Source organism: Impatiens glandulifera, chromosome 6 (genome assembly GCF_907164915.1).
Source record: "Impatiens glandulifera chromosome 6, dImpGla2.1, whole genome shotgun sequence".
NCBI lineage: Eukaryota > Viridiplantae > Streptophyta > Magnoliopsida > Ericales > Balsaminaceae > Impatiens > Impatiens glandulifera.
The window spans coordinates 1514866-1529376 of record NC_061867.1 but is presented as its reverse complement, the minus strand read 5'-3'; the positions used below and the strand labels follow the sequence as shown (position 1 = coordinate 1529376).

Below are 14511 nucleotides of genomic sequence, written 5' to 3'. Positions count from 1 at the left end.
TCTTCATAACCAAATATGTCCAAACTTGGAAGGCTATGGCGAAGCCACTAATAGTATAAGCAACATCACAGTTCCCCTTGCAAGTTTCCTTCTTCTCCACATATAGCTGCCGAAGATGTTTCATGTCCTTGTCAATACCCTTCAAAGTTGAATTGAATGACACCTTTCCCCATGGAAATTGAAGGAACATTTCCATATCCTCCACCATGCTGAAGATCTTCAAACATACCCTCTTCCTATTATCAGATCCAAAGAGACACTGGTAGATAAGGTTGATGAGCCCAAGCTTCCATGCATCTTCCTTCTCAGAGCAGTTGAGGAAAACACTTTGAACTTCTGTCACTTTAACAACTGTTTTGCCACCAAAGTATTTATGGACTAGAGGTGGAATTTCTTCAGCGTTCCAGTTTTCAATGACAGGAAATCTTCCAAAATTTAGGCCTGTTACCAAGGCATATTCCTTCATGCCTCAGTAAAGCTGCTGATCATTGACTAAGAAACTTATTCCCTTCGAATTGGAGCTGCTTTTCCTGATCAACATCTGGTGGATTATTGTTCCTGAGAAAATGACAGTTGGGGCTTTCAATAGATACTGAAATTGACTCTTCATAGCCCTTTCCATAAGACCAAAGTGATTAAACTTGTCCTTGGTCTTTAACAAGCAGGTGCAAGTAGATTTCCATGAAACACGTCCAGGAAAGTTCTCAATTACAGTTTTGTTTTTGCATTTGGTTGTTGTCATCTGCAAAAAATCAATAAGTCAGAATAATGAAAGTAAATACCACTAATTTAAAGGAAATATGACATTTTTCGCAGGCGACAGTGCATCTGTCGCAGACGACAGTGCATCTGTCGCAGACGACAGATGCATCTGTCGCAGGCAGAATATACTATTCGCCTGCGACAGATGCATCGTCGTCTGCGACAGATGCACTGTCGTCTGCGACAGATGCACTGTCGCCTGCGAAAATGCATCGTCGCCATCGGCAATAAACCCAAAACCCTGCAACAGCCTTCGACAGAAGCATTTGAAACCCAAAACTAAACCTAAACAATAAACCTAAACAATAAACACTACCTAAACCTAAACACATACCTAAACCTAAACAATACCCTAAACCATTCCTCCATTATAACATGCATGGATATAAATCGGAGAACTAGGATAGAAACAGGGAAGATAAACTCACATTCAACGTATTTGAGTTGAGATTCTCGTCGGGGGCTCTTGTATGTCGTCGGAGCTCGTCGGGGTTCGAGGGAGGGTTCGAGGGAGAGGACGTCGTCGATGTTTCGGGGGCTCTTCGGCGTCGTCGTCGTCTTCGGGATTGATCAGTCGTCTTCGGGAAGTTGGAAGGGAGTGAAAGAAGAACGGGGGCAAAAGGTCAAAAATGAAAATTTTATTAATGACCTGTTAATAGTGGAAATTCCCCTCTTATGAGGGTTATTCCATCAAATTTCCCCTTAAATGATTATTACTAAAATAAATACAAAATTAGATTTTCCCCTTCTCCGAATCTCTCTCTTTTCTCATCTTGTGCAGCGGCGGCGCAAGGAGAAAAGCAGCGTGTTCCTGTTACTGGTTTATGGTTACATGCTTGAGAAAGAACGAATTTTTATTGTATAACAATGTCGATCAATACCAGTAACGATGGCGTCGTCATTAAAACTAGCTTAACAGTTGATGCTGAACCGAGAATGAGAATCGAGAATCCCTTTGCTTTCAAGGTAGGTCAAGTATTCACAGGTTTTGGCGTCGGATGCGGTATTGGAATCGGCATCGGCCGTCCTATAAACTTAGGTATTTCAAACATTTTCTATCAGTCTACTACCCGTTCCATCTTAAGAAGATGAACAAAAGAAACCACCCTTGTCTTTCATCTTCTTTTGACAAACTATGTACTGCAATTTCTTGTTATTTACTTGTCATTATGGTTGAATTCATCTGGGTTCGCAATATTTTCTTCTATAATTGAGAATTCAATGATTTCAGGTGCAATTCCAATGTTGAATCAAGTTATGGGTGCAACTAGAGGTGCAACAGATATATTGCACAGTGCTGGTAGACATGCTAATAGTTCTGTATGACTATTACTCTGTCTTATTGTCTCTACAAACTAGAATTCCCCATGATTCACACTGAATTTGTTCGTGTTTTCATCAGCTGAGGAAATTGGGAGTTAAGAATCTCGAGGCAGGAATTGGATGTGGACTTGGTTTTGGCCATGGTTTTGGAGTTGGTATGTAATGAACCAAACTTTTTAGCTTTCAAATGGGGCTATGGTTTTGTCTAATTTTGCTGCGACTGAAATTGTTACTTATTGACAGGCCTAGCTGTGAAGCCAAGGGTGATGCAACAAATTCAGTCTTCTTGCATTGTATGTAATAATGATCAACAGCTTTGTAGTATTTGTTGTTGTTTGATTCATGTAATTAACATTAAGTTTCTAGTTTGTCTAGCAAGCAGTGACCAAGTTGATGATGAAGTGTGGAATAGTTCCTAACCTGTCCCTTGATCAAGGCTTAACATCTCTTCAAAGCGGTATTCCACATATTGCTCAGAGTCCAATTGATGGAATTTTGCGGCTAGGGACAAAGGAAGCAGACCAAGTATCTCGAGTTTTCCAACAAGATGGGAAATCATTGTCTTCTGGTGAAAGCTCTATGCCAGATTCATCATACGGAACCCGAACTGAGAAAGTTCTCAATAGTTTTCTGCAGAATCCACTCTTTGGAGAGGAAAGGGGTAAGGGGAAGGATCAGGTATGTGATATTAAATGCATGCTTTCCTCATATTTTTTGTTTTGATGTGGATTATGTAAAACAAGTAAGAGTCTTTATTCTTGAACTAAGAGACTGATGTCTCATATTTGATTCCCACTAAAAACACATTGATTGAAGTGGGGGTCATGGTTGTGGGAGGCTCTGCTAGCCTCCGAAGAAAATAAAAATCATTTTAAGAACTGAATTGGGTAAAGGCAAATCATTCTCTGAATTCTTTATAGGAAGTAATTTGATTGATTATGATGTGTTAAGTGGAGCAATGATTCTTTGTGCTTCATCTTGTAGATTGGTCATCTGCAGTCGGAGAACAATATTCTTCACATGGTACATTTTCCGTTTCTCATATCTCTAACTTCTCTCTATTTCTTTAAGCTATGTTTGGTCCAACTCCAGCTCCAAATCCGTTGTTTGTTTGATGACTTAAAATAAGAAATGTAAATTGAATTTATGATTATACATTCAATTCCATCATCCCCACTCAGAATTGCAATTATAAGATTTCTCCAAATATAAGAATTGAATGGTAATTCAATTCCAGTTCCAATTTCAATTCTACACACCCAAACAAATGAATTTCAAATTTTTTTGTGAGATTTCTGTGGTTGCGACATCGGGAGGGAAAACTCGGTTACTGTGGATATTATTTGTTTCTAAAATTTACAAATCACACTTGCTATTGTTTCCCCCGGTTTTCTTAATTCTTTATCAAAAGATACCAAAATTCTTAATCCATGCCTTCCTTAATCATGCCTCTTTTTACTGGGTTAATGAAGATTTTATTAAAAATCTAGGTGTTAAAGCACCAGAAGATCATTGATGAGCTAACAGATGAAAATGAGAGAATCCGAAGAATACTGGTGGAAGATCTCAAAATTCCACCTACCAAGCTCGAAGATGGCAGACACCTGATTAAAACCAAATCGACTTGTGATGAATGTTTCGAATGCCGTAGGAAGCAAAGACTGAAATGAACTCAAGTGAAGCTGTAGACTAAAAATAAGCAAGACCAAGTAAGATATCCTCTCATGTTCGTTCAACTGCAAGTTCTGGTTCTGTCTTGATCCTTATAGTCGCCACCTACCAATACAATCTTTACAAAGATTTAGGACTATTTGTATTTTCTTTATATATTTCATAATTTCAACTTTCCATAGCCTAGATTGTAATTTAGATTATAACAATAACATAAAGGATTTGTATACTTTGTTGACATAAATTTAAGCTTTTGTTGGTTGATTCCTAAAGACAAAGAATCTGTATTGTATGTAGCTTTTGAAAAAGGCATCCAATGCTCTTCTTCCTTCCATCTCATTCATATTGCCTTTAGGAAGGAAAAGACACCAATCTATCTTCTTTTACATGGGATGAGATTTGAGAGCCACTTATTTATCTTCTCATCAACAATCATAGATAGAAAATGCACTTTGTACTTTTGTTACACCTATGGTATGAACAGCTGTTCATTGAATGTATAAATTGGTCCCATTAGAAACAATTTGTTTTTCTGATATCTCGTATTGTCGTAGATCCAGATCCAGAGTTATAAGTGTAATTCTTTTGTTGTGAACTTGTGACTGTGGGGGCTATAGTAATTAGCACCTCACATGTGCAAATATCACTATCTATACATGAGCTTCTTTGTCCCTTCTATGTATCTCTCCTGTTTTCCACCACCCAAAGTAGAAAAGCCCATTCCTTTCCTTTTAACCCTTCTCTTCTTGTGTCCAAAAAGCATATATTCTAAAAAAAAAAGAAGACATTTTTACTCAACCAATAATATTAATCACAGCCCATCTTTTCCATTATCTCTTACCTAATATGCTCACAAGAATCATCACCATGTCTGTAAAATGTTCCTTTCTCCACTTTCTTTGCTTTTCCTTTTTTAGTCACCTCTCACTTTCCAAAAGCTTGCAACTTTACCTAATTGAAAATAACCAACATTAACTCAATTTTGAAATGCCTTTTTCTTTGTGAAGTCTTGTTTAGTTCAGTGTTAGTGTTAGATCAAATGATAATAATTTGAATACTCATAATCAAGGGCCGATCTACTATCCGGGTTGTAGTCCCTACCCATTAGACTATGATCCGGGTTGTAGTCCCTACCCATTAGACTATGATCCGGGTTGTAGTCCCTACCCATTAGACTATCTGGGTTGTAATCCGAGTGGCCTAAATTATTTTTGTAAATTTTGTTTGTTCTTGATATTATTATTATCATGTTGCCCAATTTTGTGAACCAAATCCTAGCTTTGCCCTTCACATAACCCAATTATATGTCATTTCGTGAGTGGTACATAAATAACAAGTAAATGAAGGATAATAATTTGAATACACATAATCAAACTACCCACAAGGCTATATGGGTTGTAGGCCACTCATAATCAAGGCCGATCTACTCATAAGGCTATCTGGGTTGTAGTCCGAGTGACCTAAAATATTTTTGTAAATTTTGTTTGTTCTTGATATTATTATCATGTAACTCAATTTTGCGAGCCAAATCCTAGCTCATACCTTCCATAACTCAATTATATCTCATGGTACATAAATAAAGGATAATAATTTGAATACACATAATCAATGGCGACTACCCATAACCCAATTATATCTCATTTCAACATAAAATGTGAGTGGTACATACATAACAAGCACATGAAGGATCTCAACATAACAAATGAAGAATTACTAGCTAGTACAATAAAATGGGGGGTGGGGGAGGACTAGAAAAGAAGTGCAAAAGCTCCGGCGAGAAAACCCATAATGATCAGGCTGAATCCATTCCCAGAAGTTGCAGAAGAATTAGGGGACGGCGGCGTGGCAATTGACGGAGACGGTGACATGGGGGTGGGTGCCGGCGATGAGGACAGGGGAGGTGACGGTGGAGACATGATTGTTGATGGGCTTGGTCCTGGACTTGTAACTGTTGATGGAGGCTGTGAAGAAGGTGTTGGTGAAGGAGTTATTGCCGGAGATGGTGTAGGAATTGGGGTTGATGTCATTGCCGGTGCCGGAGATGGTGATGAAGTTGGGGTTGACGGCGCCGGCGCAGGGGACTGAGAAGTGGAGAGACCCAGTAGGGTGAAGGCTAACATGAGCTTGATAATTGAAGCAGTAGCCATGGTGAGAGAGAAGAGTGAGAAATGCACTGGTTTCTTGTAACAGTGCAGATTGAGATTATGGTTTGATTTTATAGCTGGAAAGAGAGATGCCTTTTTTTTTTCTTTATTCTTTTTTTTTAGTATTTTCATAACTAGCTTAGTTTTATTCTTAAAACAAAAATTAAGATGGTTATTATTTCGATTCTTCCATATAATGTTGTAAGAGGATGTTATGGTTGTCGTTAGAGATGATAATGAGGTGGATCGGGACAAAGAATGCATTCAACATTCTCGCCTCATTTTATTTCGATCATTTTTTTATTACCATCTCGCTCTATTCAGTCTTGGATAATTTTCGCGGATACTGTTTATATCATATTTTTAAAAATAAATAATTTATATTTATTAAAAATTTGTAAATACAAATTCACTTAAAATATTGATTTGTCTTTTTTTTTATATATATATTGACGGTAAATGTTAATTGTGATTTTAGATTTTTTTTTTTCGAAACTCACAATTTGAGACTCTTATTATTAAACAAAATAATAATATTTTATTTTAATAGTTTCAAACGTGATTAACTTATTATCTTCGTAACATTTATAAATAAATAAAATATTCATATTATTAATTTTCATGTAATTAAATATTTGGATAGTTAAATTATTGACATTAATATTTATTTATTTATAAATTCTAGGTAGATAATAAATTAACGACGCTTAAAATTGTTAAGACAAAACTCGTTTTTGTATATCTTTAATAATATTGAAATTGAATCCCAAATTGTGAGATTTGAAAAATTGTCCGAAATCCAATTGATTCAATAAGAAGTCCCAATTTAATAATATAGTCAGGTATAAATATTGTGAGTCGGTACGGTATACCTTAATGTTTTATCCATACTTTATACATTTACCTTACCTTGATTTAGGTATACCTTGATTTCGATATACTTTAATTTTGGTATACAAAAAATCAATACATTACCTTACATTTATTTCGGTATACCTTAATTTCGGTACAGTATCAGTATTATACCTTTGATACCTAAAAAACATATTAACTTAAAAAAAATCAATCTCATCGGTAAAGTAGAGAGACATATCTAGAATAATATTTCAGTATAATTATATTTTGATATTATTCAAAAATTATATTTCTTTAATTAAATTAATATTAAATTTATTTAATTATTTCCTTATAAGTATTATATATATATATTTTCACTTATAAGTATTATATATATATATTTTAACTTATAAATACTATTGTGGTATTTCGGTACATCTCGATATACCAAAATTTTAAAAATATCATATCTTTATCGTACCAAAAAATTTCGATATTAGTATCATACCTTACCTTTTCTTTCAGTATACCTTAAAATTTGATATTTTTGATATATTACGATACGATACGGTATTTTCGATATACCTTTAATATCGGTATTTTTTTCTACCTTTAGATATAAAATCTTAAAATTATAAACTTTAAAAATTAAATTAAAATTTATTTGCGTTTATATAAAAAAATAAGAAAAAAAATAAGGCCCATTAGAGAGTATATATTGGGCCTAAGTCCAGTAATTCTAAAACCATTTTGAATTATTAATTTTATTTTTCTATTCTTTCTTCTACAACTTTTCTTCTTCTTCATACGGCAGACTCGGCACTCGTCGGCGGTAGCTCCGGTGAACCTCACCTGAGCCAGTCGGAACTCGTCGGCGGTAGCACCGGTCAACCTTTACCTCACCACATCCAGTCGGAAGTTTAGCTGTCTTCTTCTTCTTCTCCACTCTTCAATCCAGACGTCGTCCACGGTCCAGGTATCATTCTTTACTCAGTCGAGTGAGTTTCTGAGCGTCGTTATACATTTAACATTGTTTTTTCGGCTTGATTTCTGAATCCTTCTAGTTATTCATTTTGTTAACTGCTAGTCTCATAGTCTGGAATGTTCGTAATTAGTAGAATTAGACAACTTAGTATGTTAGATTGTTAGTTTAGAAATTATGATTTAGGAATTAGGTTAAATAATGTGCATGATAATTGCTAAGAAGTTCAATGTTTCTTCTTCTTTATTTGTTTGAAATTAAGAGCAATCAATGTTTATGATTTGATACTATCGGTGGCCTTCTGTCTAGCGCTAGATGCAAATGTCAAATTTAGGAAGATACTAGAGCAATCAATGTTTATATGTTTATTTGAGTAATCAGGGATTTCCTTATGCTATTGATTCTTATTGTAGTTGCTCTCCCGAGATTATATATACCGAGAAAGTGAGAAATTGGAATGGGATCGAAGTCGAAAAAGCCATCCAAGGCAATAGTGAAGCGATCGAATCTTGAGCAAGATGCTTCTCCTTTGAATTCTTTATCTCTTGATCCAGTTACAGATGTAGAAGCTTCTGAAGAAGAGCTTCGCCGTCTTCTAGAAGAGGCGGCTCTTAGGTTTCCCTCTCTCATTGGCCATTCAGCCTTGATTGGACGAGTCACTGATAGCGAAGTTGAGTCCAAAGGCTGTAGAATATGGTTATCGGAGTCTTCCATGATCAAATCTTCCATACTTATTAGTTCTCTTGTTTCGGTAAATCACCTTCTAGTTGGTCTCAGTTGGAATGTGATTTTTTTTTTCGGGGATTGATTGATGATGCAAATATTTTAATAGGTTTCCCTTACTTCAGCAAGATTGGAATGTTCAAACAGCTTCCAACTAAACTCGATAGCAGATGAATTTGCAAGAAACTGTGGTGTTGATTCCAACAAGAAAGTGGTTGATGAAGCTGGAAATTACTTCGTTTTAGCCACAGTTTACCCTCTTGGAAAGGTTTGATTGATTATTCTTTTTATTTTCAATGAGAAACTTGGGAGATAGTTGTTCTTTTTTATTTTTTATTTTTCATTTATTTGTTTCTTTGATCTCTCGTTTTGCAGTTGAAAAATGACGAGGTTCGCTTATCATCAAACCTTTCGAGTTCATTGTGTTACCCTGCTTCAGGCAGGACCGTATTTGTTTATCCTATTCCAGCTTCTCTGAATAAACAACAAAATGAGAACTGTTTACTGATATCTAACTGTAAGGAATTATATCTAGAGTTGGCCACTCCCAAGTCTGACATTGATCATTCTGGGCCGAGAAGTTATCATCAAATTGATAATTTGCACGCTTCCTCCCCTGCTACTCCAATAAACCCGCGTTCGAAGCCTACCTTTTCCCCGGTCAGCCATCGCAGTCAATCAGATGATCATGAAAGTTTGAAATCAAACTTGACCAAAATGTTAGAAGATGAAAGTTCAAAGAAACTTCTCCAGACCTGTTCTACATATTGGTTGCATTCTCGCAATTTGCTCTATGGAAATTTTGTTACCATTCCAATCAACTCAAAAGTTTCCACCTTCCAGGTTATTACCGCTAGAAAAATTACATCAAGCAATTCTTTGGAGGGTTTAACCGGTGAAGATCAAGATCCGGAAGACCTTGTGGATGATGCATTCTTGGTCAACCATATGACCACAGTACATTTTTCTTTACCTTCAACTGAAGCACCTCAAGCGAAAGGATTTCCATCTCTAAAGCTTGAATATGAAGCTAGCAATGCTAATGAAGAAGAAGATTTTTCCAAATTAGGTGGTTTGTCAAGTGAATACTCAATCTTGAAGGACATAATAATTTCATCAAAAAGGTCTACTCTTTCAAGGTATGTATTTCAAAGAACGTGCTCCTTTTAGTTTTATATCTTCTGTTTACTAACCATCTGTTTACTTAACCCAGACTAGGTTTACGGCCTATCAAGGGAGTGCTTATTCATGGTCCTCCTGGAACAGGGAAAACTTCTTTAATAAAAAAATGTGTGCGAGAAGCTGACATCAGGCTTTACACAGTGAATGGGCCAGAGATTTTTGGGCAGTATCAAGGAGAAAGTGAACAAGCATTACATGAAGTGTTCGATCTAGCAAGTAAAACAGCACCGGCAGTGGTTAGCTCTCTATTCTATGTTTAACTACTCTAAGTATCTATTCTCTATAAATAGTCTAAACTGGAAATTTCTCCATTTGATGTGATTAGATTTATATTTTGTTGAATAACATAAGCATATCTGAAGAAGTCTGTGTCTGCAGGTTTTTATTGATGAATTGGATGCTATTGCTCCTGCACGAAGAGAAGGAGGTGAAGAGCTCTCGCAGAGAATGGTTGCCACCTTATTGAATTTGATGGATGGAATTAGAAGAACAGATGGTCTACTTGTAATTGCTGCCACAAACAGGCCTGACAGTATTGAGCCAGCACTAAGGCGGCCTGGAAGACTTGACAGGGAAATTGCGATAGGTGATCTGTCATTTTTTATATGTACCACTTCTTGCTTTTGGATTAGCATTTGACAATATTCTTATGCAGGCGCACCATCTCCTCAACAACGCCATGATATATTGCTTGCTCTTCTCAGCGATAGAAAACACTCACTCTCAGATTCACGAATTCTGAATCTCGCTACAAACACGCATGGGTTTGTGGGTGCTGATCTTGAAGCTCTCTGCAAAGAAGCAACTTTCATGGCTTTGAGGCGCCACATTGATATGGACAAATTCAATAGGGACATGTCTTCAGGAGGTGCTACTCATGAAGATTGTTCAAGTGGCACAGAAGATGATCTTTCTGGTGATACTGTAAAATCTGCTCCTCCTTCTATAACTGATCTTCATCTTCCACTTAAGACCTACAATGAGAATTTGAATATATGCTCTGAAGATTTTGACAAGGCTAGAATGAAAGTGAATCCAAGTGCTATGCGGGAGGTATGTCATGAAAAATATTTCCTAAATAATGATAAAATCATGTTCCTGTGTGCTCTTTAGTAATCTGTCATCATATCGTTCAATGACGTATATTATTAATAATTTTTAATAAGTTTTTTTGATTTTCATCCCTCTTTTATGGAGAGATTCTCATGATGAAATGTCAGGATTGTAAGTTAAGGTTAGTTCAAGTAGGAATAGTCTTGGACTAAGAGGCTGAGGTTTCAAGTTTGATTATTTTCATTAAGAACACATTTACGTAACCCTAAACCATAAAACCAACTAGCATTAGACGATACAATTTTATATATTTTTGGTTGTCATTTATGACCAGGTAATACTTGAGATTCCAATGGTAAAGTGGGAAGATGTTGGCGGGCAGAAAGAGATAAAAGCACAGCTGATAGAAGCTGTGGAATGGCCTCAGAAGCACCGGGATGCGTTCATTCGAATTGGGACCCGCCCACCAACAGGTGTTCTGATGTTTGGTCCACCTGGGTGTAGCAAAACCCTTTTGGCACGAGCAGTTGCCTCGAATGCAGGCCTAAATTTTCTTGCAGTGAAGGGCCCTGAACTTTTCAGTAAATGGGTTGGCGAGTCAGAAAAGGCTGTAAAGTCTCTTTTCGCAAAGGCGAGAGCTAATGCTCCTGCCATCATATTTTTCGATGAAATCGACGGTCTTGCTGTTATTCGCGGAAAAGAAAATGACGGAGTTTCGGTTTCTGATAGAGTTATGAGTCAACTTCTTGTCGAAATGGATGGTATTGCATTAATTTGACTGTCTTGTTTTTTTGTTAGCCATTTAAGTTTCATTGCAAATCTCACCCTTTTCCTTTAATTCTCAGGCATGCAACAACGATCAAATGTTACTGTAATTGCCGCTACGAATCGGCCAGACAATATTGATCCCGCCCTTCTAAGACCAGGTAACCATCATGATCTGTATCGGTTAGAAGAGGATGAGATGATATTGTTTACATGAAGAGATGATAATAGATTGAGCTTGGAGAAAAACCTCCTCATGACAAAGTTAAAATTGAAACTGTTTTTTTTTATCAAATTATTTTCTTCCTTTTTTATTAACTCTCGTACTACTGAAATTTATTTATTAGGGCGCTTTGATCGGTTAATTTATGTGGGACCTCCAAGTAAATCTGACCGAGAAGAGATTTTTCACATACATTTGCGCAAAATGGCGTGTGGTTCTGATGTCTGCATAGAGGAACTGGCTCTTCTAACCGAAGGGTGTACAGGGGCTGATATTTCGCTCATCTGTCGAGAAGCAGCTCTATCTGCATTAGATGTTTGTTAAATTTCATATTATATTTGATACTTGTACTTAGAAAATTTCAAATTTTAATAAAATTTGCGTGTATTTCAGGAGAGCCTTGAAGCTTCCGAGATAAGAATGAATCACTTTAAAACCGCAATTGATAAAGTAGAGCCAACTGACATCCAGTCCTATGAAGAATTATATATGAAGTTTGAAAGATTTGTCCCCTCTACAGCTAGAAAAGATGAGATAGATGATCTTCAATCTAGTTCAACTGTTGTAGATGATAATCATGAATCCAACTCCAGCAGATCGAAATGGAACTTTTTTGGATCTTTATTTTGGAAATGATGGAATCCTGATTGCCATTGAAGCTTTCAAGAAAATGGAAGAACACTTAATATTGAAAATGCATATATATTTTTTGTTTTTCTAAAAATTTATCAAATTTTATGTGCTTTATTTTTTGTTGGACTTGACATAGTGTTGTTTTTTTTATTTTTTTTTAGGAACTTAGAATAACCCAATCCCTACCCTAGACTTTTAAGTGAGATTCTTTGTCACTTAGCAAAATTTTGAGCAAATTTATGTATGATATTATTTTATATTTGTAATGTCACAATGTGTATATTTATTTTATTTTATTTTAGGTACTTAAAATGACCGATTTTACTACTTTTATTTAAGACGTTATTGGGGTTTTTGGCCCTTCATCAATAAGAATCCAATAGCCTTACCAATGAAATACTTCAAAGAATTAAATGAGAAGAAAGGAGTCTTTTCCCCTTCCTTGCTCATTTACTCAATTACTCAGCAATGCTGCAAAGAAGATGGAAGATGCGGGCAAAAGCGAGAAACTCACGGTTCTTTCTAGCTGAGTGAAGAACAACCACAAATCGTCGATTTCCTCGATGAAGTTGTAGTTGCCGCGAAGAACATTACTTGTCCAATTCTTTCGCGATCCTCCTCAAATCTACGATGCCACGATGTATCCAAGTCTTTGTCCGAATCCAGTGTCCCCGATGTTTGCCGAGAAGACCGCGTCGAAGAAGAATCTCGACTCCCGATGCCTATAAAAGAAGATACGATTGACAAAGAGAAAAGATTGGAGACAGACAACAACCAAAAAAACTGAGAATACAAATAACACACCCTTGTATTCATAAGTTTTTTTTAAACTTACTTTGGAGTGTTAGTTTAGTGAGATCGGAAATGTTGTTAATTATTTGAGAATTCTTTTTGTCTCACAGTAATCATCTATTTAGGCTATATTAAAATTATTTTTGATTTAAAGTTTATATTCTTATTTTTAATTATTTTTGTTCATCATTGGAATGTTATTTGATATTACAATACAAATATTATCAAACAACGATTCCATGATAAACAAAATAATTGAAAATAAGAACACAATATAGCAAAATAGATGTTTAAAATGAGGCTGGTTAGTCGATTCGACAATATACAAAATAAAAAATAAAAAAATTTATCAGATAGCTAACTATCCTTTCTATATTCTCAATCGTATCTTCTTTTATAGACGTCGGGGAGTCAAGATTCTTCTTCGACGAGGTCTTCTTGACAAGCATCGCGGAAACTGATCCAACCAAAGACTTGGGTAGACTTAGGAGGATTGCAGAAGAATCGGACAAGTCACATTCTTCGTGACAACTACAACTTCATCGAGAAAATCGATGATTTGTGGTTGTTCTTCGCTTAGCTAGCTAGAGAGAACCGTGAGTTTCTCTCGTGCATCTTCCGCCTTTTTTTATTTTTTTTTTTGTATCGTCCTCGTGGTGGAGCTTTTGCTGAGGAATCGGGCAAATGAACAATTAAGGGAAAAAACTATAACTCATTCTTCTCCTCAGGCTATAAACTTCATATTTTTCCTAGATGAGCCTCTCTAATTCGTTTGGGCCTGTTTTTTTAAACATAAAATAATAAAAAATAATATTAATAGACAACTTCTATTTTATTCCTTAATTTAAAAATAAATAATAATATTAATAATTATGAATATATTAAAATATATTAATACTTAATAAATAATAATAATTCCTTTAATCTATTATTCACTCTAATTATTTGATTGTAACACTTGAATTTTATTTGTTTGAAATAGTCCACAATTAATTAGTTTAGAATTATACAACATTGTTCTTTAAAATAATTTTTAATTAATTAGTCTGTACATTATTTTAGACAAATATTTTTATAGACTTAGAATTATTAAAAATAAAAAATTTGGGGAACAAAAAAAGTAAGTTTGGATATAAATTTTGATTTTAGTAAAATGCACCTTCAAACTTGATTAATAAACACTTCATTTGAATTTCCAAATTTATTATTTTCTCGGACTTATTTTATTCATTAAACAATTAAAAGATAGAGATGATGCCCATGTTCACGACATTTTCAATTTGATGCTCGTATGACGTTTGTTGGAGAATTCGGATTGCAATGGTCATCCATTTTAGTTTATCTAGAAATTTGACAACTTTTGGTTTTTGATTCAATTAGGGATTAGTTTGTCCACTTAAACTAAAAATATTTTGGTGTTT

At 35.3% G+C, this 14511-nt stretch overlaps 2 protein-coding genes across 4 annotated transcripts; both read left to right on the top strand.

Moving 5' to 3' along the window:
- The first annotated feature begins 1506 nt into the window (after positions 1–1506).
- LOC124941721 lies at positions 1507–4095 on the top strand. Of its 2 annotated transcripts, none has more exons than XM_047482068.1 (7): positions 1507–1801; positions 1994–2082; positions 2165–2240; positions 2329–2378; positions 2461–2763; positions 3070–3108; positions 3576–4095. In XM_047482068.1, the coding sequence occupies exons 1-7, from the start codon at positions 1630–1632 to the stop codon at positions 3753–3755; spliced, it is 909 nt and encodes a 302-aa protein (XP_047338024.1). In that variant the 5' UTR covers positions 1507–1629; the 3' UTR covers positions 3756–4095. The 2 variants fall into 2 exon arrangements, with proteins under 2 accessions (XP_047338024.1, XP_047338025.1); XM_047482069.1 differs by lacking the exon at positions 1507–1801 and adding an exon at positions 1835–1899.
- Positions 4096–7515: 3420 nt separating this feature from the next.
- LOC124942292 (calmodulin-interacting protein 111) lies at positions 7516–12579 on the top strand. Of its 2 annotated transcripts, XR_007099671.1 has the most exons (12): positions 7516–7713; positions 8133–8470; positions 8552–8710; positions 8818–9581; positions 9656–9860; positions 10003–10210; positions 10280–10677; positions 11012–11438; positions 11523–11603; positions 11790–11980; positions 12059–12408; positions 12449–12579. XR_007099671.1 is itself a non-coding variant. In XM_047482766.1 (11 exons), exons 2-11 carry the CDS (start codon positions 8177–8179, stop codon positions 12299–12301), a joined length of 2970 nt encoding a protein of 989 aa, XP_047338722.1. In that variant the 5' UTR covers positions 7516–7713; positions 8133–8176; the 3' UTR covers positions 12302–12545. The 2 variants fall into 2 exon arrangements, 1 of the variants encoding a protein (XP_047338722.1); XM_047482766.1 differs by having other exon boundaries at positions 12059–12545.
- The last annotated feature ends 1932 nt before the right edge of the window (positions 12580–14511 follow it).